The sequence below is a fragment of the Microcaecilia unicolor genome, chromosome 7 (assembly GCF_901765095.1).
Source record: "Microcaecilia unicolor chromosome 7, aMicUni1.1, whole genome shotgun sequence".
Lineage (NCBI taxonomy): Eukaryota > Metazoa > Chordata > Amphibia > Gymnophiona > Siphonopidae > Microcaecilia > Microcaecilia unicolor.
In genome coordinates, this window is record NC_044037.1 from 93,265,499 (window position 1) to 93,293,092 (window position 27,594).

Genomic DNA, 27,594 nt, shown 5'->3' on the forward strand with positions numbered 1-27,594 from the left:
CTCTCCCCTCCGTTTTACGGGGCTGGATTGAGACTTAAAATTCTGCCGGCACTCCCTCCCGCTTCGTGCGGCTGTAGGGCAGCTTTGTACCCTTCCCGCTTCGGCGGTGTTAGGGTCAGTCAGCTCCTCCCGCGGTTGCGGTTGCAGGATAAGCCAGATCCCCCCGCATCGGCGGGTGTGGTGTCCCTCCCCCGCTCCGCGGGGATGAGCTGGACGGATTCCCCTCCCCCACTTGTGTGGGGATGAGCTGGGTTAATTCCCCTCCCCCGTTTCGGCGGTGGTGAGCTGGGCAGAGTGTCCCTTCGTGGGTGTAATTCTCTAAGTGCTGAGTCCTGCGGATGGAGCTTTGATATCGACATACTGAGGAGTTTCCGGCAGCACATGACCACATATAGGGAGGCAAAAGTTTGCTCTCTATCTCCACCTGCTGGTAGATGGACACAACCCACCAGTCTATGGATTGATCAGCTATGATTAATGGAAAGAAAATTATCAGGTATGATTATACATAATTTTACCTTAGTGAGGACAGAAAATAAAAAGGGCCATTCTACACGATCGAATGCCTTTTCAGCGTCGAAGCTGATCAATAATGCGTGTTCAGCAGAATTCCTTAGCGTTTCCAATGCCATCAAGATACTACGCAAATTTTTAGTAACCGAACGGCCGTGAACAAAGCCCACCTGTGCTTCATGAACGAGGTTTGGTAATACCCTTCCTAACCTGTTAGCCAATATTTTTGCAGTCAATTTTACCTCGAAGTTTAACAGGGATATAGGTCGGTAGGAAGATAACAAGATTCCATCTCTGTTCGGTTTAGGTAATACCACTATCTGGGCTAAATTGAGGCCATCCGGTAGCCCTCCCTTTGCCACCCATTCATTAAATACCTTGGTCAGTGTGGGGACAATTTGATCGCCCAACAATTTATAGAATTCAGGTTTGAAGCCATCTGCCCCAGGTGTCTTTCCTTCCATTTCATTTTTTATCTCCCTTTATCCTTTGGCTACTATATAGTGGTTCTAAATTCTTCTCTTAAGAACTACTCAGCCTGTCTGGTTTTGACAATATTCACAATGAATGTGTATATGAGATACATGTGAATATCCTAAGAACTAGACTGGTCTGGTAATCCTTAAGGACTGCTTTGAAGGGCACAGAGAACAGAGCCTTTCTTTTTTGGGCTTGGATGATTTGGAGTACTGGCTTGGGGATACAAAGTGTCTTATCTAGAGTAAGGGCTGCCATTACATTTCAAGAGGCAGGCCATGTGAGGGTGGGGGTCCCACTGGAGTTTGCTGAGTTTGTTGAACGGGTAGATGTGAAGCGTCTGTTCACACTTTCCAAAAATGCTAGGACTAGGGGGCATGCGATGAAGCTACGAAGTAGTAAATTTTAAAATGAATCAGAGAAAATATTTCTTCATCAACGTGTAATTAAACTCTGGAATTCATTGCCAGAGAATGTGGTAAAGGCGGTTAGCTTAGTGGAGTTTAAAAAAGGTTTGGACGGCTTCCTAAAGGAAAAGTCCATAGACTGTTATTAAATGGACTTGGGGAAAATCCACTATTTCTGGGATAAGCAGTATAAAATGTTTTGTACTTTTTTGGGATCTTGCCAGGTATTTGTGATCTGGATTGACCACTGTTGGAAACAGGATGCTGGGCTTGATGGACCTTTGGTCTTTCCCAGTATGGCAATACTTATGTACTTATATATTATAACACATCATGTTAGTTTGGTGGAATCTATGAACTCCCCCAGCTTTGCTGCCTTTACTGCTGCGATGCATGAAAAAAAAAAGTAAAACTTTTTTCCATATGCTTGATTCAGCCGCAAGCAGGGAAGTTAGGTGAGCTGGAAAAGTTAGCTGCATAGGCTGTACTTTGTTAACCCCCCCCCCCCCCCCCCCCGATACTGAGGACTAGGTAGCTTAGTGAATTTGTACAGAGATGTAATTGGTCAAAGTGTGTTGGGGAGGGAAACAAGCTCAACCATTTCTTTATTGTAGTAGAGCAGTGTGTTTTGTAAGGTTGAACCATTGCTGTCGATTCTGAATTTGTTCTGTGACGGAGTAATGACTGAAATAAGCTTGCATTGTTGCTGCCTCTGTACCTGTTCTGTGGTGGTAAGTGAATGGGAGAGCTTCCTGTACATTGATGCATGTGATGGAGTAGTATATATAAGAATATTGCCATACTGCTATCTGTTCTATATTTGCAGTGTGATGGGGCAGAAAGTGCATGAGAATGTTGTACTGCTGCTTACAGAATGGGATGGGGGACCTGTGGTAACCATGGTGACGGGGATCCCGGGGGGATGGGGACAGAGACAAACTTTGTCCACATGTCATTTTCTACTTTGAAGCCTGTTAATGAACTGGAATGTTATTTATGTTTGAGTGATGCAGATGACAATGTTTTGATTTGTTGGAAAAACAAGCCAAACATGCTGGCCACAACTAGCAAAATTTGCATGGGGGATCCTGTACATTCCTGCTACTAGCACATCTTCTAAGAAGACATCTTTTACTGCAGGAAAGACTGTGGAAGACAGGAGAGCTAGACTGAATCCTGAGATTGTTGATGACTGATGACTTATACATCCACAGATTAAAAAATCATAACAGTACTTCAAAGGGCATATTTCTCCCCTGCTACGGAATACAGATTGGGTTGTATTTTGTACCCCTGGACGTTTTTTAACAGGGTGGATTAGGATTCCTTGGGGTAGTAGAAGTCGGCTATTGTTGGGGTTGGAAGGGTAGAGGGTGGTGGTGAGGGGGGTTATTATAGTTGCTTGTTGTTGTTATTTTCTATTTGTGATTTATAAACAGTTGCACAGCTTATTCTTTTTTTATTCTTAATAAAAAGATTTAAATAAATGTTCAAGGCTTCTGCAGATGAGGACAGAGCCCATGGGGATGGGATGGAGACAGAACCTGCGGGGATGGGGTGGGGACGGAGACCGAACGCACGAGGACGGGTCGGGGACAAATTTTGTCCCCGTGTCATTCTCTACTGCTGTCTGTGATGTGTATTTGTTCTGCATTGGGGCAGTATGCATGGAAAGCTTGCATCACTACTGCTTGTGTTGCATCTGTTCTGGGAATCTGTAGTAGATTTCAGTCTCTCTTGGAGTCATGTCATTAACTGGGTTAGTTTAGGATTTAGCCAAGGGAAGTCTTTCCTCACCATTTTACTACATTTTTTTGAAAGTGTGAATAAACATGCAGGTAAAGGTGAGCTGGTTGATATAGATTTTCAGAAAGCTTTTGACAAAGGTACCTTGTAAAAGATTCCTGAGGAAATTAAGTCATGGGATAGGAAGCAATGCTCTATTGTGGATTGAGAACTGGTTAAAAGATGGAAAACAGAGAGTAGGGTTTAGATGGGCAATATTCTCAACGGAGAAGGGTTAATGGATTCCCCAGGGATCTGTGCAGGGAGCACTGCGTTTTGACATATTTATAAGCAATCTAGAAACGAGGATAATGAGTGAGGCGATTAAATTTATGAATAACACTAAGTTAGTCAAAGTTATTCTGTCACAAGCAAAAATGAAACGGGCCCTAGGAAGGCTCTCGTCTAAGCGATTTCTCGTCTCTCCCCTCCATGTCCGGTGACTCAGCCCAGCCCCCACCTGCCCCCCCCTTTTAAGCACTTTAGTTCCAGTTCTACCCAAGCCCTCACCTGCCTACCCTCTTCTCCCACAACAGCCCTCCTTTCCTTCCTGCCGCCCTTCCTTTAAAACTTATATTTTACCTGAAGTCACAGCGGCGTCAGTGAAAGTGGCAGGCTCGGCTCACCTCCAGCCATCCCTTTCCTTCTCTCTGTGACCCGCCCTCCTCTGATGTAATTTCCTCATTCCGTGAGGGTGGGACACTAAGAGGGAAGGCTGGAGGCGAGCCGATTACGTATACCTCATGTGGTTACGAAACCAACCAGCCAGCCATCCAGGGATGCAGATTGATAAATTATTGTATAGGAGATAAGAGGATTGTGAGAATTTGCAAGAAGATCTTAAGAGACCAAGAGCCTGTCATCCAAGTAACAGATTAAATTTAATGTGAGCAAGTGCAAAGGGATGCATGTAGAGGGAATAACCCAAATTGCAGTTATATGTTGCTGGGTTCCATATTAGGAGTCACCACCCGGGAAAAGGATCTAGATATCGTCATTGCAAATACGTTGAAGCCCTTTGCTCAGTGTGCAGTGGTAGCTAAGAAAGCAAATAGAATGTTAGGAATTATTAGGAAAGGAATGGAGAATAAAACAGAGAATGTCACTGCTCAAGTGCCTGATCCTTGGCCCTTGTCCAGTGTCTCACATTTCACAGCAACTGTCTCCTCCCTTTTGCTATATTTCTAGGAATAGTCCCCAACAACAAAACTTTTGGGTCCGTTCTTAAATCTCTCCCCACAAATTCCTTCTCCTCTTCCTCCACAGCCTTTCAAAAGTCCACTATTTTTGAATATAACCACCAAGGAATAGATTCAGTAAATGGCACCCAAAAAAATCTGTGTGGAGTGATATTCTATAAGTAGCACTCCTAGTTGCATTCTATTTGTATAATAGTGCTTAGAGCTGGTTTCTGCTCCAAACTTTGGGCATGAGGATTTACTCCAGCTGAAACCCAGTGTAAATCCTGGTGCACAAGTTAAGTGCTGATCCCCAGTATTTAGTAATAATGTACGCATCTTTAGAGAGTGCCCTTCCAATGGCCTGCCTTCTTTTCAGTTGTGTGCTAAAAGATTTGCACATGGATCTTTATGGAATAGCACTTAGCAAGGTGCGCAACAATTAAGTGCAGTAATTGATGGTTGGCTCCCAATTATCACTAGTTAACGGTTCATTTTCTTTTATCAAAGTATTAAAGATCTGCCTGCTTCTTCAAAGGTCCTCCATTTTACTTCATATTGATTATTTTCCCACTCCTGATGAATGCAAATTTAACAAACTTTGATCCTGTTAAATATCTGTACATTTTTGTTATCAGTCATTTCAAACTATTCATGGACTTGGTATCCTCAATCTGCTACACCTCCTTACATTTCCAAGTTAATTCCATTCACTCCCATAAAATGCTGCACATGCATTTCAGGTAGGTCTGGCAGACCATAAATATTTGGCATTCACTAAAGGTAAGGAATCTTTCTTTCTTCCTCCATGGACTGATGGAATCTAGATATCCCCTTTCTCCACCTATCATTCAAACATCCCTCTTCCTCTGTGACAGGCCCAACTAAAGAACTACCTTCCTTAAACCTTTTAAATACTTTACCTTCTGTCATAAATTTAGAAGATATCTTGCGAAGGGATTAACTATTTTCCTTCTCCTGTTTCAGGTTTCTGATAGCCACAGGAATTTTCTCAACTCCCCTTTTCCCCCAATATGCTTGCTCTAACTGGACCATTGGTTTTGATCTCTCCACTTTGCAGTTCAAATGAAGCATATATTAAGAGTGGGAAGTAATAGTCTAAAATTAGATACTGCTAACTCTCCTCTTTTGTATTACTATATAAAATGGATCTAGCCACCCTTTCCTTTTCCTCTTCCTCTGCTCCTGGGCAAAACAAGAAATCTCCCTTTACAAATTTACCAGGACTCCTTTGGGTACCTTTTAGGGAGTACTACCTGAAATAAATGAATTACCAAGATTATTATATTTATCTTTACCACCGCTATCCTCTCCCACCGGGACAGATAACTTTTGTGCTGACTACCTAAAGTGTCACACCTTACTGCCCTAAGGACGTTCTTGTAGTTTATTCTCTTATCTTTCCCAAGTTCACCTCCACCTGGACTCTTAAATACCTAATTCCTTAGCGACAGTAGCAGATGAATCCAGAGACTAATGGGTTGTGTCCATCTACCAACAGGTAGAGATAGAGAATACTGACTGGGCTAGGATCATGGCGTCCTATATAGCACTTCAGTTCGGCGCTCTCTATGTCCAGCAGGCGAATGAATGTTTCCGTGTGCTTCTGGCTTCTGTGCTAGGCTTAGTTCAGTGTAGCTTGGGGTGAGCAACTGTGTGGTGCTGCCTTTAGGGGGTACACTTGGTCACTCCAGATCCCTCCCCTACCCCTCTCTTGCTCTTTCTCATTTCTCCTTCCCCATGAAAAAATAAATAAATACAGAGGAGACCCGTGGCAGGCTTAGCAGTCGGGTTTTGATTCTGTCTGACTTCCTGACTTTGAGGATTGCTGTTCGGCAGTTATTGGGGAGCATAAGAGAGTGGTGTGAGTACTGCAACAATTGTCTGACCTTCAACATGGGCCTAGTCTTTGGCTGGGTAAGTTTTCTGCACTAAGCTTTCAGCGAGCTTCATTGAAAAAAAAAAAACCCAGGCCCAGCAATGTGGTTTTTATACAAGTTCTAGCCAGTTTAGCGAGCAAGGAGTAAAATGAGACGTGCACAAAAGGGTTCTCCAAGCTATTTTCCTATCACGGTAGCAGCTAACAAAAACTGAATGCAAAGATATGAGCTATTTACTATACAAATGTGCATGCAATTTTCCGACCTGATGCACAGAAGCAGTCCCTACCTTTTACCATGGAAATTTTTACAGGAGGTCTGGAGCTGTCGGTCCTGACAGCTCCAGACTTTCTTCACACATTAAAATAGGGCAGTTGGGAGGAAAGGATCCTGCTACAGCTGTTATGAGTAGATCTGCCAGTTTTCCTCCTAATCCCAACTGCTGCTGCTTTCTGAACCTGTCACCAACAGATCAGGGCTTGGACCTGTCGGGATCTCCCTATCTCTTTGAGCTGTTAGGAGTAGATGTAGATGTACCAGTTTTCCCCCTAATTCTGCTGCTGCTTTCTGAACTGGTTGCCAACAGGTCAGGGCTCAGACCTGGGATCTCCCGATCCCTTTGAGCAGCTCTCTACTCTAGCTCTTGTTTGCTCCTGGACTCCCGGGATAAAGCCACCAGTGCCAGTCTACAACTTTCTTGCTCGAATCCTTCGTACAGCTCCGGGCTCTCCACTGCTTCTCCACTGCTCCTGGGGTGGCAAGCAGCAGCCCACAGTTTTGTGGATAAGAGTGAGAAAGCTCTAGGGAGCTGCTTGTGCTCAGAGCCTCTGGTAAGAGGAGAGCCAGGAGGATAGACCTGCTGTTGCTGCAGTCTTGACCTTTACTGGTGCCCCTAATTGCAAGCTTCGGGCATCAGTGGACCATGGCAGTATTTGAAAAGAAATTTTTTTTTTTTTTTTAATCTACGCTGGCTTTCATACGTGCAGCTTGTCTGCATGTATGAGAGCCATCTGTAGCATGTGCAGAGCAGCCATGCTTATTGATGGGCTGCTCTATGCATGCTCAGCTGGCCGACTGGCTTCTCCCATATCGCATGCAGATGAGCTGGGTCACAAAGGAACGAGCAGCTCATTTGCATGCGATTCTCTTTGGGAATCCCTTTGTATTTCCAAATTGGTAATGTTTACCAACAAAATACAGAGGGATTCTTAATGGAGACCTTTGTGCATCTGTGCCTGAGCACCATGGCGGCAGAGCTTGTTAAGCACGGCTCCCGCTGTGCTAAGCGGAGAGCAGCATTGGGTAAGTGTTGGGGAGGTTGCAGCTGCTCTCCAATGTCAGAGAAGCAGTGCCTCCTCTAGCGGTTTTTTGCCCACACGCCGGAGAAGGGTTAGGAGCTTTTGACTCAGGGCGTGCTGGCGGCCATTTTGTAGCATGAGCTGGGGACAGCGCTGCTGAGTTCGACGACAGATGATTTTAATGCTGCACAGCTGATTCCTGTTTCTGACCAGCTCAGTGTTCCTGCCAGGGTGGGCTGTCTGACCCATTCTCCTCGGAGTTTGTTTTGCTCCTTAATAGGGGTTATTTATTGAAACAGTCAAGTCAGGCTGCAGAAGCTCCCAGTTTTGGAGCTTGTTGGGACCAGGCACCTCCATGTCCCATAGCACAGTTGCCAGTGCATCCTGCCCCAACATGGAGGTGTTGCGCCTCAGAATCTGAAGGGGGGGTCCATGAGACCCATCTCCCCCAGTGTCTGAGGCAGAGTTTTCAGAAAGCCGTGATGTCTTCTCAAGCGCCGCTGGAGGAGGGGGAACTTCTTCAGGAAGAAGCTGAGGACCCCACTGTGGTGAGTGTTCCACAAGGAGGAACTGCTCTCTCTTATCACCAAAGGTCATCAGGCTCTTAATATTGCCTCACCAGATCTAGCCACTTCAGCTGCCTCCAACCGTAAGATGACTAGCACTTGGAAACTGCCGTGGTCTTTTCAAATGCATGAGGTCATGCTCAAGATCATTTCTGCTCAGTGGGAAATGTCTACAGTATCCCTACTGGTAGCCAAGATTATAGCTAAACTCTATATGTCAATCCCAGCGGAACTTGATAAGCTCTGCATGCCTAAAGTCACCAAGAAGACCACCCTCCCTGTGGAGGGAGGGATGGCCCTGAAGGATGTGCAGGATAGGAAACTGGTGGCGTCTCTTAAGCTTTCCTTTGAGGTGTCGGCCCTCTCCTTGCAAGCAGCAGTTTGTAGCTTTTATGTCGCTTGGGCCTGCCTTAGTTGGGTGCAACAGTTTGCTGCTGATTTGCAGGGTTTCGAGGTTTCCTTGCCCAGGACATTACCGGATGTGGAGTCAGGGCTGGTGTATCTGGCAAATTCTTTATATGATATGATTTGGGCCTCAGCAAAGTAAATGTCTCTGGCGGGAGCAGCAAGGCGCTTATTGTGGCTGTGCCACTGGGCTGTGGATTTTGCTTCTAAGTAGTGTCTGGTTAAGTTGCCCATCAAAGGCAAGCTGTTATTTGTGGAGGATCTTGAGAAGTTAGTTAAAGATTTTGGTGACTCTTAAGACTCGGTGCTTGCTGGAGTATAAAGCTAAGCCTTTCCCTCTTTCAAGCTCATCTCGGCCTAGGTTTAGAGACGTGCCAGTAGCGTTTGAGGCACCAGAATGTGGCTCGGCGGTCTCGCTATTTCGCGAAGCAGTCCTTTCGGGTTTATAAATGGGCCTCGGTGCCCGCAACCCAGCCTTCCTTCAGTTTCAGGACTTCCCAATGTTGGAGCGCTGGGTCCTTCCTTGCTGCCCATTGGGGTGAAGTCTCTTTTTGGTGAGGAATGGGCCCACATCACGACTGATCAGTGGGTCTTTGACATTATTTGAGACAGTTACAAGTTAGAATTCACTGATCCCGTAGCAGATTTTTTTCTTGGTCCCCATATGGCAATATAAGGAAAATAGTGTTTCGGGCTATCCTGCAGAACCTGCTGGAGTTAGGAGCTGTAGGTCCTGTGCCTCTGGATGAGCAAGGGACAGGGCGGGTACTCTATTTACTTTGTGCTTCCCAAGGTGAAGGGAGACGCCTTCCGACTGGTTCTCAATCTCAGAAAGGTCAACAGGTGCCTGAAAGGGCGGCATTTCTGCATGGAAACCCTGCACTCAGTGCTGTCAGCTGTGCGGTCCAGAGAATTGGATCTCAAAGAGGCCTATTTGCACATTCCCATCTGGCCTCTGCATCGTTTCCTGCATTCTGCCGTTCTTGGGCAGCATTTTCAGCGCTACCGTTCGGTCTAGCCACAGCTCTGCACACCTCCAAGGTCATGATGGAAGTGGCTGCTTTCTTACGAAAACAGGGTATATGGGTCCGTCCCTATCAACGACTGGCTCACCAAAGTGTTGTCAGCCCAGGAGAGCAGTTGGGCCACGTCTCTTGTCATCGCAGTGTTGCATTTGGGATGGATCATCAGTTTTCCCAAGGGTCAGCTGTCAACTCAAGTTCTGCAATATCTCTTGAGTGCGGTTCTACACAGCTCAGGGCAAGGTGTTCTTGCCAGGGTACAGGTGTCTCAAACTGCAGGAGCAGGTCAGGGCTCTTCTACAGTTCCCGTGCCCTCAGGTTTGGGACTACATTCAGGCCTTAGGTTCGATGCCAGTGACCTTGGATGTAGTTCTGTGGGCTTGGGCACATATGCGTCCCTTACAACAGTTCCTGTTGAGCCAGTGGTCTCCAGTGTCGCAAGATTCCGACTTGATGCTCTCCTGGACAGTCGCAGCGTACCGGCACATGGAGTGGCGACTGTAAAGGTCATCGCTGCAGAATGGTCTGCCACTGGTGACCCCGCTGTGGACAGTAGTAATGACAGGTGCCAGCCTTTCGGGCTGGGGGGCGTACTGTCTCAGGCGGGTGGCCCAAAGACAGTGGTCGTCAGACAAGAGGCAGTGGTCGTTCAACCGATTGGAGCTGCAGGCGGTCCGGTTTGCTCTTGGTGTTTCACTCCCTTGTAGTGGGCAAGCCCGTCTGGGTACTGTCCGACAACATGACGACAGTGGCGTGCATCAATTGGTTGGAGGTACAGGTGGTCCAGTTTGCTCTTTTGGCGTTTCTCTCCCTTATAGTTGTCATGCCTGTCTGGGTGCTGTCCGACAATATGACAGTAATGGCATACAACCGACAGGGAGGCAAGCACAGTGTAAGCTGGTGAATGAAGCACAGCTCCTCATTCAGTGGGCAGAAGCCAATTTGCAGCAACTGTGAACAGCACATGTTGCGGGAGTTCAGAACATCCAGGCAGATTTTCTGAGCAGGCACGCCTTTGACCAGGGGGAGTAGGAGCTGGCGAGTTTCAAATGATTGTCCACAAGTGGGGGGACACTGATCTTGGATCTAATGGCGACTCAGCACAGTTCCAATGCACTCCAGTTTTTCAGCAGAAAGAGAGAGTAAGGTTCAGAGGGCATCGATGCACTCCAACTGTGGCCTGTGGAGCTCCTTTACATGTTCCCTCCATGGCCTGTGATAGGGTTCTTCACCGGATCCTTCGGCATCTGGGGTGGGCAATTCTTGTGGCTCTGGTTTGGCCAACGTTGATATGCAGACCTAGTTCAGCTGTTAGTGGACGAGCATCTCTGAAGCTCCCTATCCTTGACCTTCTGGTTCAGGGGCCGATTCCAATGGAGGTTCCCTCCTGCTTTGGTCTTATGGCATGGCTATTTATTTATTTGTTACATTTGTACCCCACATTTCCCATCTATTGAGCGGGTCAAGTTGAGAAAGAAAGGGTATTATCCCAAAATGATTGCTACTCTTCTTCAAATGAAAGCGTTCTACATCCATGGATTTGGCACATTTTTGAATCCTGGTGTGCAGATCGGGCGATTGTCCTCTTATGGGCATTACTACTGCACATCTTAGCATTTCTTCAGGATGGCTTATTAAGGGGTCTTGCTTACAATTCCCTGAGGGTGCAGGTTGTGGCCTTGGCTTGTTATAGAAGCCATCTTCATTCACTGTTGGCCTCTCATCCAGATGTAGTACGTTTCTTAAAGGCTGAGAATCGCCTCAGGCTTCTGGTTTGTCCCCTATGTCTGGAATGGAATCTTAATCTGGTATTGCAGGCTCTTCAAAAAGCGTCCTTTGCGCTGTTGCAGTGAGCATTGTTAAAAGATCTTGCCCTGAAAAAGGTTTTTTTTCATTGCTGTTTCTTCGGCGCACATGATCTTGGTTCTTCAGGTATTTTCCTGTCTTGAACCTTTTCTTCATTTTTCATCCAAAGGAGTTACAAGCGCAAGGTTCCCGCCTTCATTCCACAGGTGGAATTGGTTGTTCACCTGAATCAACCATTAGTTTTGCCTGCCTTCTCTTGGGAGGAAGCCTACTCTTGGGAGGTCAGTTGTCTCCGTCTTCTAGACGTTCACTGGATTCTGTTTTGTTATTTTGGAAGTGACTAATAAATTCCACCAGTCAGTCACTTGTTTGTTCTCCTTGTGGGGCCCTACAAGGGAAAGGCGGTATCGAAGGCGACTGTTGCTTGCTGGGTCAAAGAGGGAATTGCTTCAACGTATTTGCTGGAGGGTAAGTCAGTGCCGGACCATTTTCGAGCTCATTGTACTTGGGCGGGGCGGTTCCAACTTCTTGTGCAGAGGCATGTCTGCTCTCCGTGGAAGACATTTGCAGGGCATCAACCTGGTCATCTGTTCATACATTTTCACGGCATTATTGGATGGACATTGCAGTGCGTACAGACACTGCCTTTAGGATGACCGTTCTCACTGAGGGAGCTTCAGGTTCCCACCCTACTTGAGGACTACATCCCTTTAGCCTCTGGATTCATCTGCTGCTGTCACTAAGGAACGAGAAGTTGTCTTACCTGATAATTTTCTTTCCTTTAGACGCAGCAGATGAATCCAGAGCCCGCCCGCCCTTTGCTCTGTTTATCTGGTATCTGCCCGTTGATTGCAGGTCCTTTTGTTGGTTTTTCACAGTTGTTGCAGATTACTTCGGGAAGTTCTTTAATCAACTGTGGGGGAGGAGAAATGTTCTTTATGCTTTTGTTCTTCATGTTTTCTTCTGCTTTGTAATGCAAATACTGACTGGGCTAGGAGCATGAAGTCCTATATGGCAGTTCAATTTGGCTCACTCTATCTCCACATGCTGGTAGATGGACACAACCCATTAGTCTCTTGATTCATCTGCTGCGTCTAAAGGAAAGAAAATTATCAGGTAAGACATAATTTATCATTGTCCCCTTTGACAATCTAAAAGGAAAGCAAAATTGCAAATTTCTCACCTTCCACTCTTCCGTGTTCACATTAAGCACTTCCATCTTTTCAGTACTTACCTTGAAGCTGGATACCCCTCAAATTCTTGTACCTTCTTAAACAAATCTGGCAGCATTTGCTCCATATAGTGCATTCTATCATCTGCAAATAATATCTTATTTTGCTCCTGTCCACTAACCACTTCCTCCCATGTGTCCTGACACCCCCTTATCTTTCCTGAAAAAGGCTCCACTGATACTGCAAATAATAAAGTGGAAAGGGGACACCATACCTCATTTCTCTTTCTAATGGAAAGGTCCCATTTACCTTTATTCTAACTTGTGGTCCCTTATAAAGCTTCTGAACCTGTCCAAAATATCCCCTCTACCTTCATTCTTGGAATCACTCCCATAAGGAAATACCAATTTACCATATGAAATGCCCTTTTTGCACCCACCACTACCATTACCGTCAACTTCCTCTCTTTCTGGGCTGTCCATAATACTGGTAACATTCTCTTTATTTTATCCCTCAATTCCCCCTAGTCAGCCACATTGCCTAGTAATTGGCTAACATTTTAGCATTCACATTTAGTAGTGAAATAAGCCTATATGACCCACAAACAGTTTTTTTTTTTAACTCATCTTTATCAACATAGCATACACAACAGCAAACATCAACAGAATAAAATGGTGGCTTCTGCAGTGACCCAGAAACTGTTAAATCTTTCTCTTCCTTAGGTAAAACCATAATTCCCTCGCATATCTTTGGGAGACAGCCCAGTCTTTTTATAAAAGTCAGCCCATTTTTTTTTTTTGGTATTGCAATTCCTTAATAACCTCTGCACCTCGAATTCCCATATTGATATGTTTACCCATGCTTATGGCACAGGTGATAGTTGGAATGTTTGTTTAAACCTGCAAAATATTCAGTGATTTCTTCTCTCACTTGACCTTCTTTAGCATATAGCTTCATATAAAAGTGGAGAAATAACTCTTGTTCCCTTATTGTAGAACATTCTTTCTTTCCTCCACTTAATCTTCTGCACATAGTCATAGTCTTTTCTTTAAGTTGCCTTGCTAGCAATCTACCTGGTTTATTCCCCTTCTCATAAAACCTTTGTTTTGACCTTACAAAGTGAAAGTTTAAGCCATTTAGCTGTAATGTCTTGATTCTTGCTCTTACCTGCTCCAACTCTGCTCGGGTTCCCTTAACTTCCTAGCCTTATGCTTCTTTTCTAATTGTAACAATCTCTCATAGCACTCTAGCTTTTTTTTTTTCCCTTGACCTTTTTTCCACATCTCCCACTCCCATGTCCATGTGCTGGACCTGAACCATAATACTGATTTATTCTTAATTTCTCAACTTTCTGGCTACAGCTTTAGCTACCTGATGTATCTATTCTCTAGACTTTATTGCTTAATTAATTTGTCCTGTGAATCTGTATTGTGGTGTACTTCTCTGTCTTCTCACCCAGACTCCAAAAAAGACAAAAACAAAAAAAATCCTTTCTCTTCCTTTCTTCCTAGCTCTGACAGTAGTGAGCATAGGCTTTTCAAACTGTTTCTTGTCATTCACCCTGCTAACTCTAGCAGTAACATTCTAACTTTGGCTACTATACTATGGACAAGTTCTGCCAGGTTTAGTTTCCATTGCTAGTCCCTAGGTTAAAAAAAACCCCAGCTTTAGTCTTAAAACTGGCTTAATTTGCATCTATATTGCAGAGACTGCTATAATTATTGGGAATATTCAGATTTACAGGAGAAAAGATAGTTTCTAGCTGGATTTCACTGTTGTATCAAACAGAATTTGATTATTTTAGCAAATTGTGTCATTGCTTGCCCCTCCTAGAGACCTTTTTTAATAGCGGACTTGTTCAGGTAAACTATAACATGTGGCACAGAAGCATCCACCCTCACAATTGTTGCCCCTACAGAATTATTTTGCTCCATTACAGCACTGTGATGCTCCTGAAAATAGAACTGAGGTGGAACAAAAAGCAACGAAGGTGTCCTAAGAGAAAAGACACCATCAAAGCAATAAAGAATCTCATACCAGAAAACTGTTGCTGCTAGGGGATTCCAATATCAGAGGCATTAACTTTGAAACACAGTTCAAGGGGCCCAGCAAAGTGAAATGCTTTCCAGGCTCCTCAGCTACCAGGAATACCAGGCAGATACGGTCTATAATCAGAGAAGAAACTGAGGAGTATAACACTGATGATGTTATCCACCTGGGAACAAATGTCCTGGTCAATAACACCCCACTTGCAGCACAGATAGCTTCTTAGGAGCTTTGGGGGGGGGGGGGGGGGGAGTTGTTTATGACCTTTGGTACAACCGTATCTTTTTCTGACGTACTACCTACTTTTGGAAAGGCAGAGAGAAGTTTATAAAATATCAAGAATTTCAATAGGTGACTCAAAGCCTGGTGTCATCAAGAAGGTTTTAGATACATAGGAGGATGGGGCAGTACATGGAAAACAAAAGACTATATTGTAATGATGGACTGCAACTCACTGGCAGGAAAAAAAAGTCCTTGGAGAGAAATTGACAGTATTTATCTACACCCCTTCCCGTGCACTCCGCTCCATGGATAAATCCTTCTTATCTGTTCCCTTCTCCACTACTGCCGACTCCAGACTTTGCGCCTTCTGTCTCGCTGCACCCTACGCCTGGAATAAACTTCCTGAGCCCCTACGTCTTGCCCCATCCTTGGCCACTTTTAAATCTAGACTGAAAGCCCACCTCTTTAACATTGCTTTTGACTCGTAACCACTTGCCTCCACCTACCCTCCTCTCCTCCCTGTACACATTAATTGATTTGATTTGCTTACTTTATTTTTTTTTGTCTATTAGATTGTAAGCTCTTTGAGCAGGGACTGTCTTTCTTCTATGTTTGTGCAGCGCTGCGTATGCCTTGTAGCGCTATAGAAATGCTAAATAGTAGTAGTAGTAGGTGTTTAAACTAGAAGACGGGGTGGGATATGGAGGCAGGTCACTTCCAGTGGTGACCCCCAGCTAAAGACAAGATGTGATGATAGTAAACAACAATCTTAGCAAATCACTTTGTACCAACACTGCAGGAAGTGAAACTAAAGGAAAAACTAAACAGAAGATGAGACTGCCACTGAAATGTAGCTAGAAAGCGTTGACCACGAATGCTTGCAGTCTAAACAACAAAGTTCATGACCTGCAAGCCCTGACTTAGACTTTGCTGCTATCACGGAGACATGGTTCAATGATTCCCACGAATGGGGATGCAAACTTACCAGGCTACAGTCAATTTAGGACGGATAGAGATGGCAAAGGTGGTGGAGTAGCTCTAGTGACTGAAATGCCAGGGACCTGGGGAAAGGAAGAAGCAATATGGATCACTTTGAAAACAAATGATGGAACCTCTGTCCACATGGGTGTTGTCTACAGATCTGTACAAAATCAAATCCCACAGTCCTTGGTAAATGATAGACATATGTTGAACTAGAACCAAGACTAAATGCTGCTACACATAAACTGGCTAACAGCAATACTGCCAGAAACTTTTTCTCTGTTTTTACAATTTTCTTTTTTCTTTTTTTTTTATTAAAGAGTGCTCTCAGCAAAAACCACTTATTTTAGGCAAGTACATTTCTTTGCTAAGTGGCATAGCACTTCTTTCATCGGGCCTCTCTTTTTAATTTGTGTATGTGCTATTGCCTATCTAAGTAGTGCTACAACGTAACATAAAAATAATAATGAATCAAAAACGTGAACTTATCTCTGAACGTTTTTTTTAATGTGCACATTACATTCTCGCTTCTCATTCCTCTCTCCACAGTCGTTCTCTCTGACTAACTGACAGGCTTCCCCTGAAAACGCCCGACTCCGCGGGTTTCAAAAGTCTTTCCTCAGGGACTCGGGTTAAAGCCATCTAGAAACTTGGATTGCAGCCATTTTTTCTTGACTGGACCACATGTGCGACGTTCACTGGATGCACTATTACAGCTTATAAAGGCGCCCTTCATGTGACTTAAACCGGAAATGATTCTTTTTGACGTCACTGCAAGATAAACAAAAATCATTAACCATCAATTAAATATCAAACAGCCCATATGATCTTAATGCACAAACCGACATCTACTTATTGTTGTTCATTACAAACAATGGAACCAGAGAGATACATCTGTGTTGAGTGATTCCCATCACAATAGTGTAGCATGATGCCAAATCATGGTGTTCCACTCAGTGTTTTAATTCAGTCCTAGAGGGCTAATGGTTTGTAATTTATATATCCACCCTTGCTCTCGGTCAGTTAACACTGAAACTCGATCACCGCCGCTCATTGTTGCTGGTACATGATCTATGATGAACCATTGCAATTCAGAAAACTTATGATTAAATTGTAAACAATGAGCGACAAGGGGTGCTGTAAGATTTTTGTGGTCAAACGACTTTTGTGTTCCACCAAGCGAATTCTCATCTTTCTTATAATACAACCCACATAGTATAGTGAACACGGACACTGAATTATATACACCACAAATGATGATTGACATGTGGTTGAATGGTCCATAGTGAATGTTTGCTGAGTCCCAGTATGTGTCCATTGATGTATCACCCTCGTTTGTGGGCAGAACTGACACTCGCCACAAGGTTCATGTTGCCCTTGTGCAATCTGATGGTTATGCTGAGCGAGGGTAGTATGGACTAAATTATCTTTCAAATTACGACCCAAGTATATACCGCTATGTGGAGAATGATGAGGGAAAAGCAAATGTGCTAAACAAATGTGTGCACTAAAGAAAATCTTGGAGAAGGACCACAATTGACTGGCAAAGGTACGTATGAGAATGGAGCAGAAATGTTTATGAACAACTTGAAAATTTGAAGGTGGACAAAACCATGGGTCCGGACGGGATCCATCCCAGGATATTGAGGGAGCTCAGAGAGGTTCTGGTAGGTCCTTTTAAAGATTTGTTTAATAAATCCTTGGAGATGGGGGAGGTTCCTTGGGACTGGTGAAGAATGGATGTGGTCCCTCTTCACAAAAGTGGTGATAGAGAAGAAGCTGGAAACTACAGGCTGGTAAGCCTCAGTTTGGTTATTGGGAAAGTACTGGAAGCAATGCTGGCCAGATTAAGGCAGCATTTCTTTTTGTAGCACAGAAGTTCCTTGTGTTCTCGGACACATCCTCCTGGTTATACAGTGAATTGCATCAAGTACAATATACAACATATATATGTATAGTTTGTGTATATGTGACCCCTGAGGTAGGCGGTACGGTACGTCTGCCGAAACATGGACCCATGTCGGGTCTTCATTGTTGATGCCATAATAAAGGTTTTGATCCTGCCTGAAGGTTGTGTGTCATCCTTTACTTCTCCGGTGTTTTCTGTGGATTGTTCTAGAGGAACTTCTGTTTATTGCTTCTCTTGGATTACTGCATCTTTCTGTGTCAGGTAAAAGGATTCTAGTTGAGTAAGTCAATATGTGGAATGCAGTTAAACTAGAGGAAGGTGCTCAGAGAAATAGCATATTTTCAGGAAGCCACCCCCAGCATAAACATTATAGTGGAAAAAGCAAGAGACAAAGGGAAGGTGACCAAAACCAAAGCAGAAACTTTACAAAATGCAAGCAAATAATCTAAAGATTGGTGGTTGACTGTGAGCACAAATGTTCATACTTTAGGCAATAAAATTCCTAATCTGGAAGCCCTAATGGTAAGATATGGCTTTGGGCATTATGGCGATTTACTGAGATGTATTTCAGTGAGTTTCATGAATGGGATATCGCTGCATCTGGTTATAACCTATTCCTAAGGGATAGAGATGGCAAAAAAGGAAGGAGAGTAGCTCTCCATGTAAACGTTTATAGTTTTATTAAGTTTATTAAAAGACTTTCTATATTGCCTTTCCTGGGCAATATTAAAGCAGTGGAAATGCAGAGGGAGTGGGTAAAGAAGAAGCCCTTTGGCTTTTGTTGGAAAGAGGAGGTACTTTCTATAGACCTCTGACTCAGACTAATGAGCTGAACAGAAATTGACTTGATATATTGCAAGGGTGGTTCACACAGGGGAGTTGTTGATACTGGGTGACTTCAACCTACTGGATGTGGATTGGAGTTTTCATCTAAAAATCTAAACAAAAGTAGATAGTGGATGCCGTATAAGTGGCTTTTGTCAGACAAATACTGAGGGATCCAACCAGGGAAGGGTCATTGCTAGATTTAATACTCAAGAATGGACAGAATGTGTTGAATATCCAGGTGGAGGCCCACCTGGGCGGCAGTGATCATTGCATAGTATGTGAAGAAGTGCAGAGTGATGCACTTGGGAAGTAGAAATCCAATGTGAAGAAGTGCAGAGTGATACACTTGGGAAGTAGAAATCCAATGTGAAGAAGTGCAGAACGATGCATTGGGAAATAGAAATCCAATGTGAAGAAGTGCAGAACGATGCATTGGGAAATAGAAATCCAATGTGAAGAAGTGCAGAACGATGCACTTGGGAGGTAGAAATCCAAAGGAACTGTGTGAATTAGAAGGAGAGAGGGACCTTGGGGCATATTTTCAAAGCACTTAGGCTTACAAAGTTCTGTAGTAACCTAGGGAACTTTGTAAGTCAAGTGCTTTGAAAATGAACCCCATAGTGTCTGAAGGTCTCAAGGTGGTGAAACATTATGATGAGGCAGTGGCCAAAGCTAGGAGGATGCTAGACTGCATAGCAGGAAGCATTACCAGCAGGAGATGTTAATACCCCTGTACAAGTCATTGGTGAGGCCACATTTGGAGTATTGTGTGCAGTTTTGGAGGCCATATCTTGCTAAAAAAATATAAAGACTTGAAGCGGTTCAGAGGAAGGCAATGAAAATGGTATGGAGTTTGTGCCAAAAGATGTATAAGAAGAGACTTGAAGAGCTAAACATATATACCCTAGAGGAAAGGAGGGGCAGAGGATATATGATAGACATTTAAATACTTGAAAGTTATTAATATTCAAAGTCTTTTCCAGAGATGGTGAGGTGGTAGAACTAGAGGACATGAACTGAAGTTGCAGAGTGTTAGAAGCAACATCAGGAAACACTTTTTCACAAAGAGGGTGGTGGATGCCTGGAATGTCCTTCCAGTGGAGGCTGTGGAGACAAAAACATTGACTGGACTAAAAAGGCATGGGATATACACAGAGGATCCCTTTTAAAGTTTTGTTTTGAATCCATCTTCTTTCATAAATGATCTCATAGCAATTGATGTGTTATGATGAGCAGGAGTGGTACTTAGAAAGCAACTCTAGCAGTGAGGAAATAAGACATTGCCAGGCACGCTTATACGGTCTGTGTTCCAAAAGCAGCGAAGTCAGATCAAGATCAAGTACGTGTATTTTATTACACCTTGTTAGGAAGACTGGATGAGTGTTTATCTGATGTCACCTATTATGTTACTAGGTTTCTTGACATTCTAGACTGTGACCTTTTAAAGAGGTATTTAACCCCAATTTGAAATTCCCTCCTCCCCCATTAATACCTGCCCCAATTCCACAGCCCATACTATAGCCCATGCTACACACTTTCTTACCAGAATACTTAAAAAAAAAAAAAAAAAAATAATCCCAGACTCCTCTTACCCAGAAGGGTCTGTGTTAGGCAAGAGTGAAGCTCAGTCATTCCTTTTCCACTGGTACCATAATTCAAAGTGGAGCTTGGGTCAGCCAGCCCCATTTTAAATTACAGACCTGTTGGCAGAAGTTGATATGTTATTGGACCTGCCCAAGAGACATAGTTACCCTTGGATAACGAAGAGAGGTCCTAGTGGGAAGACATGGATGACTACAGCAGGCAGTCTTGTTGGAGAGAATGTTTGGATCTGACTGGGAGGGGAAGAGGGGGTGCAGAACTTGTTTTTCATTCAGGGCTAGTAGCATCTTTAGGGACTGGGGAACATGAGGGGACAACCAAGAGCTTTCACAGGCATAACACACTTCTTGAAGGTTTATCAAAAATCACAAGGTTTGTTGTAGTCATTGTTAAGCCGCTTTAATATTAAGGAGGCACTTGCATGTATTTGCATTCAGGTGCAACGCATTAATATTTTAGTTGTTACCCTGGTTTATTTGTTTTATGTCTGTGGAATGGCATTCTACTGATGACAAGTTGATCTCCATCAATACATCAACTTGTCATCAGTAGAATGCCATTCCACAGACATAAAACAAATAAACCAGGGTAACAACTAAAATATTAATGCGTTGCACCTGAATGCAAATACATGCAAGTGCCTCCTTAATATTAAAGCGGCTTAACAATGACTACAACAAACTGATGACAGTTGATGTATTGATGGAGGAGTGGCCTAGTGGTTAGGGTGGTGGACTTTGGTCCTGAGGAACTGAGTTCGATTCCCATTTCAGGCACAGGCAGCTCCTTGTGACTCTGGGCAAGTCACTTAACCCTCCATTGCTCCATGTAAGCCGCATTGAGCCTGCCATGAGTGGGAAAGTGTGGGGTACAAATATAACAAAATAATTATTATTATGCCATTTGTATCTCACATTATCCAGAACAAGCTCAGGTTCAATGTGGCTTACATTCAAGAAAACCATTAAAAATATAATAGTTAATTATAACATTTTAGGAATAATTATTTACACAGACACAAAAGAGAGGGTAAAACAGCATACAAAATAATACAGAAACAAAAAAGCAACACTGGGCCTTCAGGATTGAGATGATCAAAGTCTCTTGTTTATTAATTGACGGATAGACCCGACACGGGCTGCGTTTCGGCGTACTGGCGCCTGCCTCAGGGGTCAGCTAATCCTGATCAAAAAATTGTAGGTGGTATTGTCACAGTGTAGCACCTTTGATGTGGAATGGAGTCTCAATTGCTCCGAGAGCCTGATCAGCATGGAGAACTCTGTCAGTCTAAAGACCTTTGCAATTTGGATAATGGAGTATGAGGTATTCTCTAGATGTTTTTACTGTATTACGTGATGGTAAATCAATTAGTTATTGTATGTAGGAGGTTGATAAACCATATATGGTTTGGTAAAGAGTCACGCATATTTTAAAGGTGATCCTGGCATTTATGGGAAGCCAGTGAAGTTTCAACAAGAGTGGAAGCCTTCTCAAAGTGAGGAGCACTGCATACAGGGTGGGCAGCGGTATTTTGTGCTGTTTGTAATTTTTTTTAAGTAGTGGTATTTTAATACCCATATATATGGCATTTGTTACGTCTGTGCTCACCTAGCCCTCTGGTGGCCAGAACCAGTGGCTGCTATGGACTATCACCCATTCCAGATTTCAGCTCAGTCTGGTCCGGATCTTCCAGACTGCCAGACTTGCTCCTTTTGTTTGAACCTGCACAGCTCCCATAGTTGCCTGGTGATTACTGCAGCTGAGCCTCAATTGCTGCTGGGCTTATTAGCCATTTGGAAACTCTCTGCCTTTGCCTTTGCATCATCTAAGGTCCCTGGTATGTTGGTGCTTTGTGCTCCTCTGCGTAGTCTGGTTTCTTGTTTTAGTTTCTTGCCCGATTCTGCTGTTTGCCCAGACCTGGTTTGTTTCCTGGTTTTCTCTACTGCCTGCTGCCTGCCCTGGCTAGTATCCTGGTTTTCGCTTCTGTCTGCTGCCTGCCCCGACCCGGCTTGTACCTTGGTTTATTCTACTGTTCAGTGTCTAGTTCTTGGTTCTCTGTGTTTCCTGTTTAGTGGCTGCCTGGCAGCTTTCAGTCCTAATCCTTATCTGTTTGTGTTTCTTGTGGCTGCGTTGGCAGCTTTTAGTCCTTCTCTGTTGTGTGTTGCCTGTTGGTATCCAGCCCCTGCCCTGCCCTGCAAAGCCCTGCCGTCCGCCTGCACCCAGGGGCTCAACTCCTGGGGAAAAGCGGCAAAGCGCAGGTGAAGACTAGGGTTCCAGCTCTGCCTGTTCCAGCTTGTTTGCCTCTGCTGCAACCCCAGTCTGGGGTTCCAGTCCTGTTTTGCCCTGTCCCTGGTTTGAGGGTGGTTTGCCTGCTGCTGCCGCTCCTCGGCAGTGGCCCAAGGGCTCACAAACCTAGTTCCTGCTTTTGGAAAGCGTGACAGCATTACAGTAATCAAATTTGGATAGTACCAGAGATTGGGTGATATTATGAAATGTGGAGCTTGGGAAGAAAAGACACAACCTTTTTAACTTCCATAGTGTATGGAAGACGCTTGAGACCACCTTTGAGACCTGAGCTTTGAATGATAAATGCTGGTCAGTGTTGATGGCCAGGATTTTCATTGATCAGAGGCATATGGTATGTTGTCAGTAATGAAGTTTTTTAATTAAATGGGTTGATAGGGGTTGGTAAATATGAGGAATTTAGTCTTTTCCCAATTTAATTTGAGTTTGAAACTGGATGCCCAAGATTCCATCAGATCTAAACTGGTTTTAATCTCATGTATAATTTATAGCAATTCCCTTTTGAAGGGGATATAAAAGGTGACATCAGCATAGATGAAGAAATTAAATCCATGAGTCTCCAGTAAGTAACACAGTGGTGCTATCATGATATTGAACACCACACACATAGAGAGGCATTTTCGAACGGCGCCGGCCATCTCCGAGGATGGTGCCATGAAGGGGCGGAGCCAATCGTATTTTCGAAAAAGATGGCTGGCCATCTTTTTTTTTCGATAATAGAGTTGGGGCCACCCAAATGTCAGAGATGGCTGGGTTTCAGATGGCCGGCCTCGGTTTTTGCCCATAATGGAAACCGAAGCTGGCCATCTCAAACCCGGCCAAATCCAAGCCGTTTGGTCATGGGAGGGGCCAGGATTCATAGTGCACTGGTCCCCCTCACATGCCAGGACACCAACCGGGCACCCTAGGGGGCACTTCTAAAAAGTAAAAAAAAAAAAATTAAAATAGCTCCCAGGTGCATAGCTCCCTTACCTTGGGTGCGGAGCCCCCCAAAACCCACTCCCCACAACTATACACACTACCATAGCCCTAAGGGGTGAAGTGGAGCACCTACATGTGGGTACAGTGGGTTTCGGGTGGGTTTTGAAGGGCTCCCATTTTCCACCACAAGTGTAACAGGTAGGGGGGGTGGGCCTTGGTCCGCCTGCCTGAAGTCCACTGCACCCACTAAAAACTGCTCCAGGGACCTGTATACTGCTGCGGTGGACCTGAGTATGACATTTGAGGCTGGCAAAGAAAGTTTTTAAAGTTGTTTTTTTGAGGGTGGGAGGAGGTTAGTGACCACTGGCGGAGTAAGGGGAGGTGATCCCCGATTCCCTCCGGTGGTCATCTGGTCAGTTCGGGCACTTTTTGGGGGCTTGGACTTGAAAAAAATGGGACCAAGTGAAGCCGGTGAAATGCTCATAAGGCCAGCTCTCTTTTTTCCATTATTGGGCAAAGCCAGCCATCTCAACGCACGCCCCCGTCCCGCCTTCGCTACCGTGCCGACACGCCCCCTTGAACTTTCGCCGGCCCCGTGACAGAACACAGTTGAAGCCGGCCAAAATCGGCTTTCGATTATACAGATTTGGCCGACTTCAGGAGATCGCCAGCCATCTCCCGGTTTGTGTCGGAAGATGGCCGGCGATCTCTTTTGAAAATAAGCTGGATAGAGTCCCAGGGTGAGGAGATATGACCTGATTGTTTTACTTGGTAGGATCTTGATATTAGGAAACTGTGGAACAACTTTAAGACAGTTCCACTAATACCAAAGTGGTCTAATAAGTATAGCTATATTATTGTCAACTGTAGTTTTTCTGCTCAACTCTTTTCTGAAGTTTGCAATAAGGGTGGTAAGCACTATCTCAGTGCTAAAGGATGGCCGGAATCCTGATTGTGTACTATGAAGGATGGAAAAGGCCTGTAGAAACTCCATGAACTGACTAGCTACTAAACTTTCCATTACTTTTACCAATAAAGGAATAGAGGCTGCAGGTTGTTTATTAGATGTTTTGCTTCTACTGGCCTTGGGATTCTCTGGGATAGGTGTTAAAATTATTTTGCCATCATTTTCAGGGAATAGTCCATTCGATAACATGAGGGACAAGTATGATTGTATGTAATTGATAAATAGGTCGGGGGCTGATCCTTGATGGGACGTGTGTAAAATGCATTGTGACGTTGCGTACAATTTTACCTGACCCAATGTGGGAGGGGAGAAGTTGGACCATGTTATGTCTTTGGATGGCATACAGCAGAATTGACAGATGGAAAATATATTTTTCAATATTAGTAATGGAGCCTTTCATTTCTTGTCTAATTTTAATTTTCTCCTCTAAGTAATTTGCTAGTTGGTCTGCGGAGGGAGTAGGTTCATTGGTTATGGTCAGGGATTGTGTGTTATTAACCAAAGCATAGAGCTTTCTGGTATTTAATGTGAACCTATATACATATTTAGTATAATAATTAGTTTTAGCTTTTTAAATTTTATATTTTTATTCTTTTAGTAATTTTCGCCAGTTCCAGTTGTCGTCTGTTTTTGCTTTGGACTATATTCTTGCTAGACGCCTGCATGATCTTTTTGCCTCTCATAGTTCATCATTGAACTATGGAGACAGGCCCCACAGCTATACATTTTTCTATAGTCTTACAGTCTAATTATTTAATTTTATTAAAAGTCACCAACCAGTAGCAACGGGAAAAGCGAAATGTAAGGGACAGCTAAATGTTAGCCATGACTTGTGTCAAGATGCCCTGAAATGTAATGTAAGGTTTATTTCGTATTGTTCTGTTGGATATTGTATTACCTGTCAATAAAGACTTCATGCAAATTAAAAAAAAAAAAAGTCACCAACCAGAATAGCTGAATCCCTCTGATAGTCTGCTGGCAACTTGCTGGTGAACATGGTGACCCAATCTTCCTTTTTGGCTAGTATTAGCTACTTAATTTCTGCTGTACAGTACTGAATGTATTTGAAGTACCCATCTTCTGCTGTTACTTAGAGCAGTGACAGTCACATACTGTATGATCTGTGGGGGCCACAGAAAGATCAGGAGTTTCAGAATACCGCTAATGAAAATGCATGAGATAAATTTGCATGCAGTCGCCTCTTGCATATTCAATGGGGGCAACCTAAAACCTGACCTGTTTGCAGTCCTCGACAACTGAAAATAAGTATCACTGACTTTGACTAAAATTGTCCTTTACTTATATTGCTGTGCTAGGGCCTGTAATTCTGATTTATTAAGTTCTTTTCCTATAGACAAAAGCCTTGGTAAATTAGGCCCTAAATTTGGAAAGTGAAACATCAGTCAGATCTGCAGTTGTAAGTGTGTGTTTTGTCCTTTAACGATTCGTTAGTGTGTTTCAGCATTGTAGATAGGCTGCTGTACAGCGGTTGTCACAGGGTTAAAGATACATTAACTAGCTCAAGTACTCAAAAAGTTCTTGTAATTCTGATTATTAGAACAACTTATAAGATATGTATTCTTAGCATACTATGATATAATACTTCTGGTAATCTTGTTAATGCTTTCTCTTCCAGGCGTCAGTCACATTCCATGATGTTGCCATTTATTTCTCTGAAAAGGAGTGGCAGCTGTTAGAAGAATGGCAGAAGGAGCTGTACCGGAACGTGATTAAGATGATTCATGGAGCTCTCACATCACTGGGTACAGAATTTTTTCTGTCTTTTATAAAATTATAAAAGCTTTGGACTGACCGGGATGTTCCAGGTTTCTAGGGTTTGTCAAATGGGAAGAACAATAAGGAAACAAGTTGTGAAGTTTTCTGTTGTAACTCAGTATTGTGGTAACATTTGCCCCCTAAAAATGTTTTTTTTTTTTTTTTGTTTTTTTTTAATGGAACATTCTCTGTCAACGGGAGAAATGCAGATACACAACTGATGTCATCCTGAAGGCTCCTCATGGTGCCATGTGGTGCTCTCGCACAGCTCAGGGTAGTATTTAAGAGGCTTCCTTCAGTATGCATGAGTATTCCCACACTAACCCAGGTGTTCATGTTCCCTCTTCTCAGTCTTGTTTCTGTGCTCCACCAACGACAATTCACTATCTTGCTCTTCCTTTTTTTTTAATATAAAATTAAAAAAGAAAACTACCAGAACTAAAGGAAAATAAAAGGAACATTACACCAGCAGCTTCAGAACAATGTCCACTCAGTCATGTACTGCGGGTTCTCAGCTGCAGAGCTTCTGGCTCCCCTCTCTCCCAGTGGGTCAGAAACTGGCACCTATAGGAATGAAAGCCTCTGTTCCAGCTTTTCCCCATGCTAGCAGACTGGATGCCAATATCATACCAGCTCCTGGCATGGTTCACTAGATCGGCCTCATAGCTCTGCATTATAAAAGCTGTTCCTGTATCTCAGCATCACTGCTGGAAATAGCCGCGCAGCCTGCTGCTACACTTAAAGCTGTCCAGGCACTGATAGACCACGGGAAAGCCAAAGCTTCAGTGTAGGGAAAGTCAGAACCCCTTAAAGGAATACCACTGTTTTTAAAGGCACAATGCATACTCCCAAGGAGCTACAAAAATCATCAGCGACTAGTATATCCTGCTCACTGACTGCATGGTTCCTATACAAGCACATAAAAAGTACAACATTTTCTTGTCACTGGGGAATCGCCTAATGCCTGTCCTTCAGCTGGTGGCCTCCCAACAGCATCTGCTTCAAAAATTCCTTATAGAAACTACAACACTACTTCAAAAATCTGGAAAACCTTCTAAGACTCCTGCTTCTCTTGAGCCTCTGAGCACTGTGTATCTATATATTTATGCAGAGCTTTTTGGTTGAAAACTTCCCCTGACCACTTAGAGCCTACCAGTTGCTTATGGGACCTGCCTTCAAAGATGATTTTTTTTTCTCAAAGGCCAAAAAGACATACTAGCTCTTCATAGTGTACCAGGATCATTACAATTATTTGCAACATTGGAGAAACCTCTCTCATCAAATCTCACAGGTCCTACACATGAAAACCAACAGGGATGCCCCAGGAGATGACTACTGCTACGCTAAATTCCTCCAGAAGATTTCAAATGCATTTTCCTTTCAAACTTCCTCAATTGCGCAGAGCAAACAGGATGTCAAAACTACAGGCTCTTGGTGCTCCCAAAGAGGTCCTCGCTCTGCCAGTCCATCACGTCCTTCAGGATCTGCATCTTAAGATATGGTAGATT

At 43.8% G+C, this 27,594-nt stretch overlaps 1 protein-coding gene across 2 annotated transcripts in view; it reads left to right on the top strand.

Moving 5' to 3' along the window:
• The window catches only part of LOC115473999 (zinc finger protein 569-like), a 128,785-nt gene that overhangs the window by 9,839 nt on the left and 91,352 nt on the right, over positions 1–27,594 (top strand). For both annotated transcript variants that reach the window (XR_003942795.1, XM_030209259.1), the window contains exon 3: positions 25,947–26,073. Coding sequence is in view for 1 of the 2 variants with exons in the window: in XM_030209259.1 (XP_030065119.1) it covers positions 25,947–26,073 (127 nt within the window). In the remaining variant the exon portion in view is untranslated. The remainder of the gene's footprint in view (positions 1–25,946; positions 26,074–27,594) is intronic.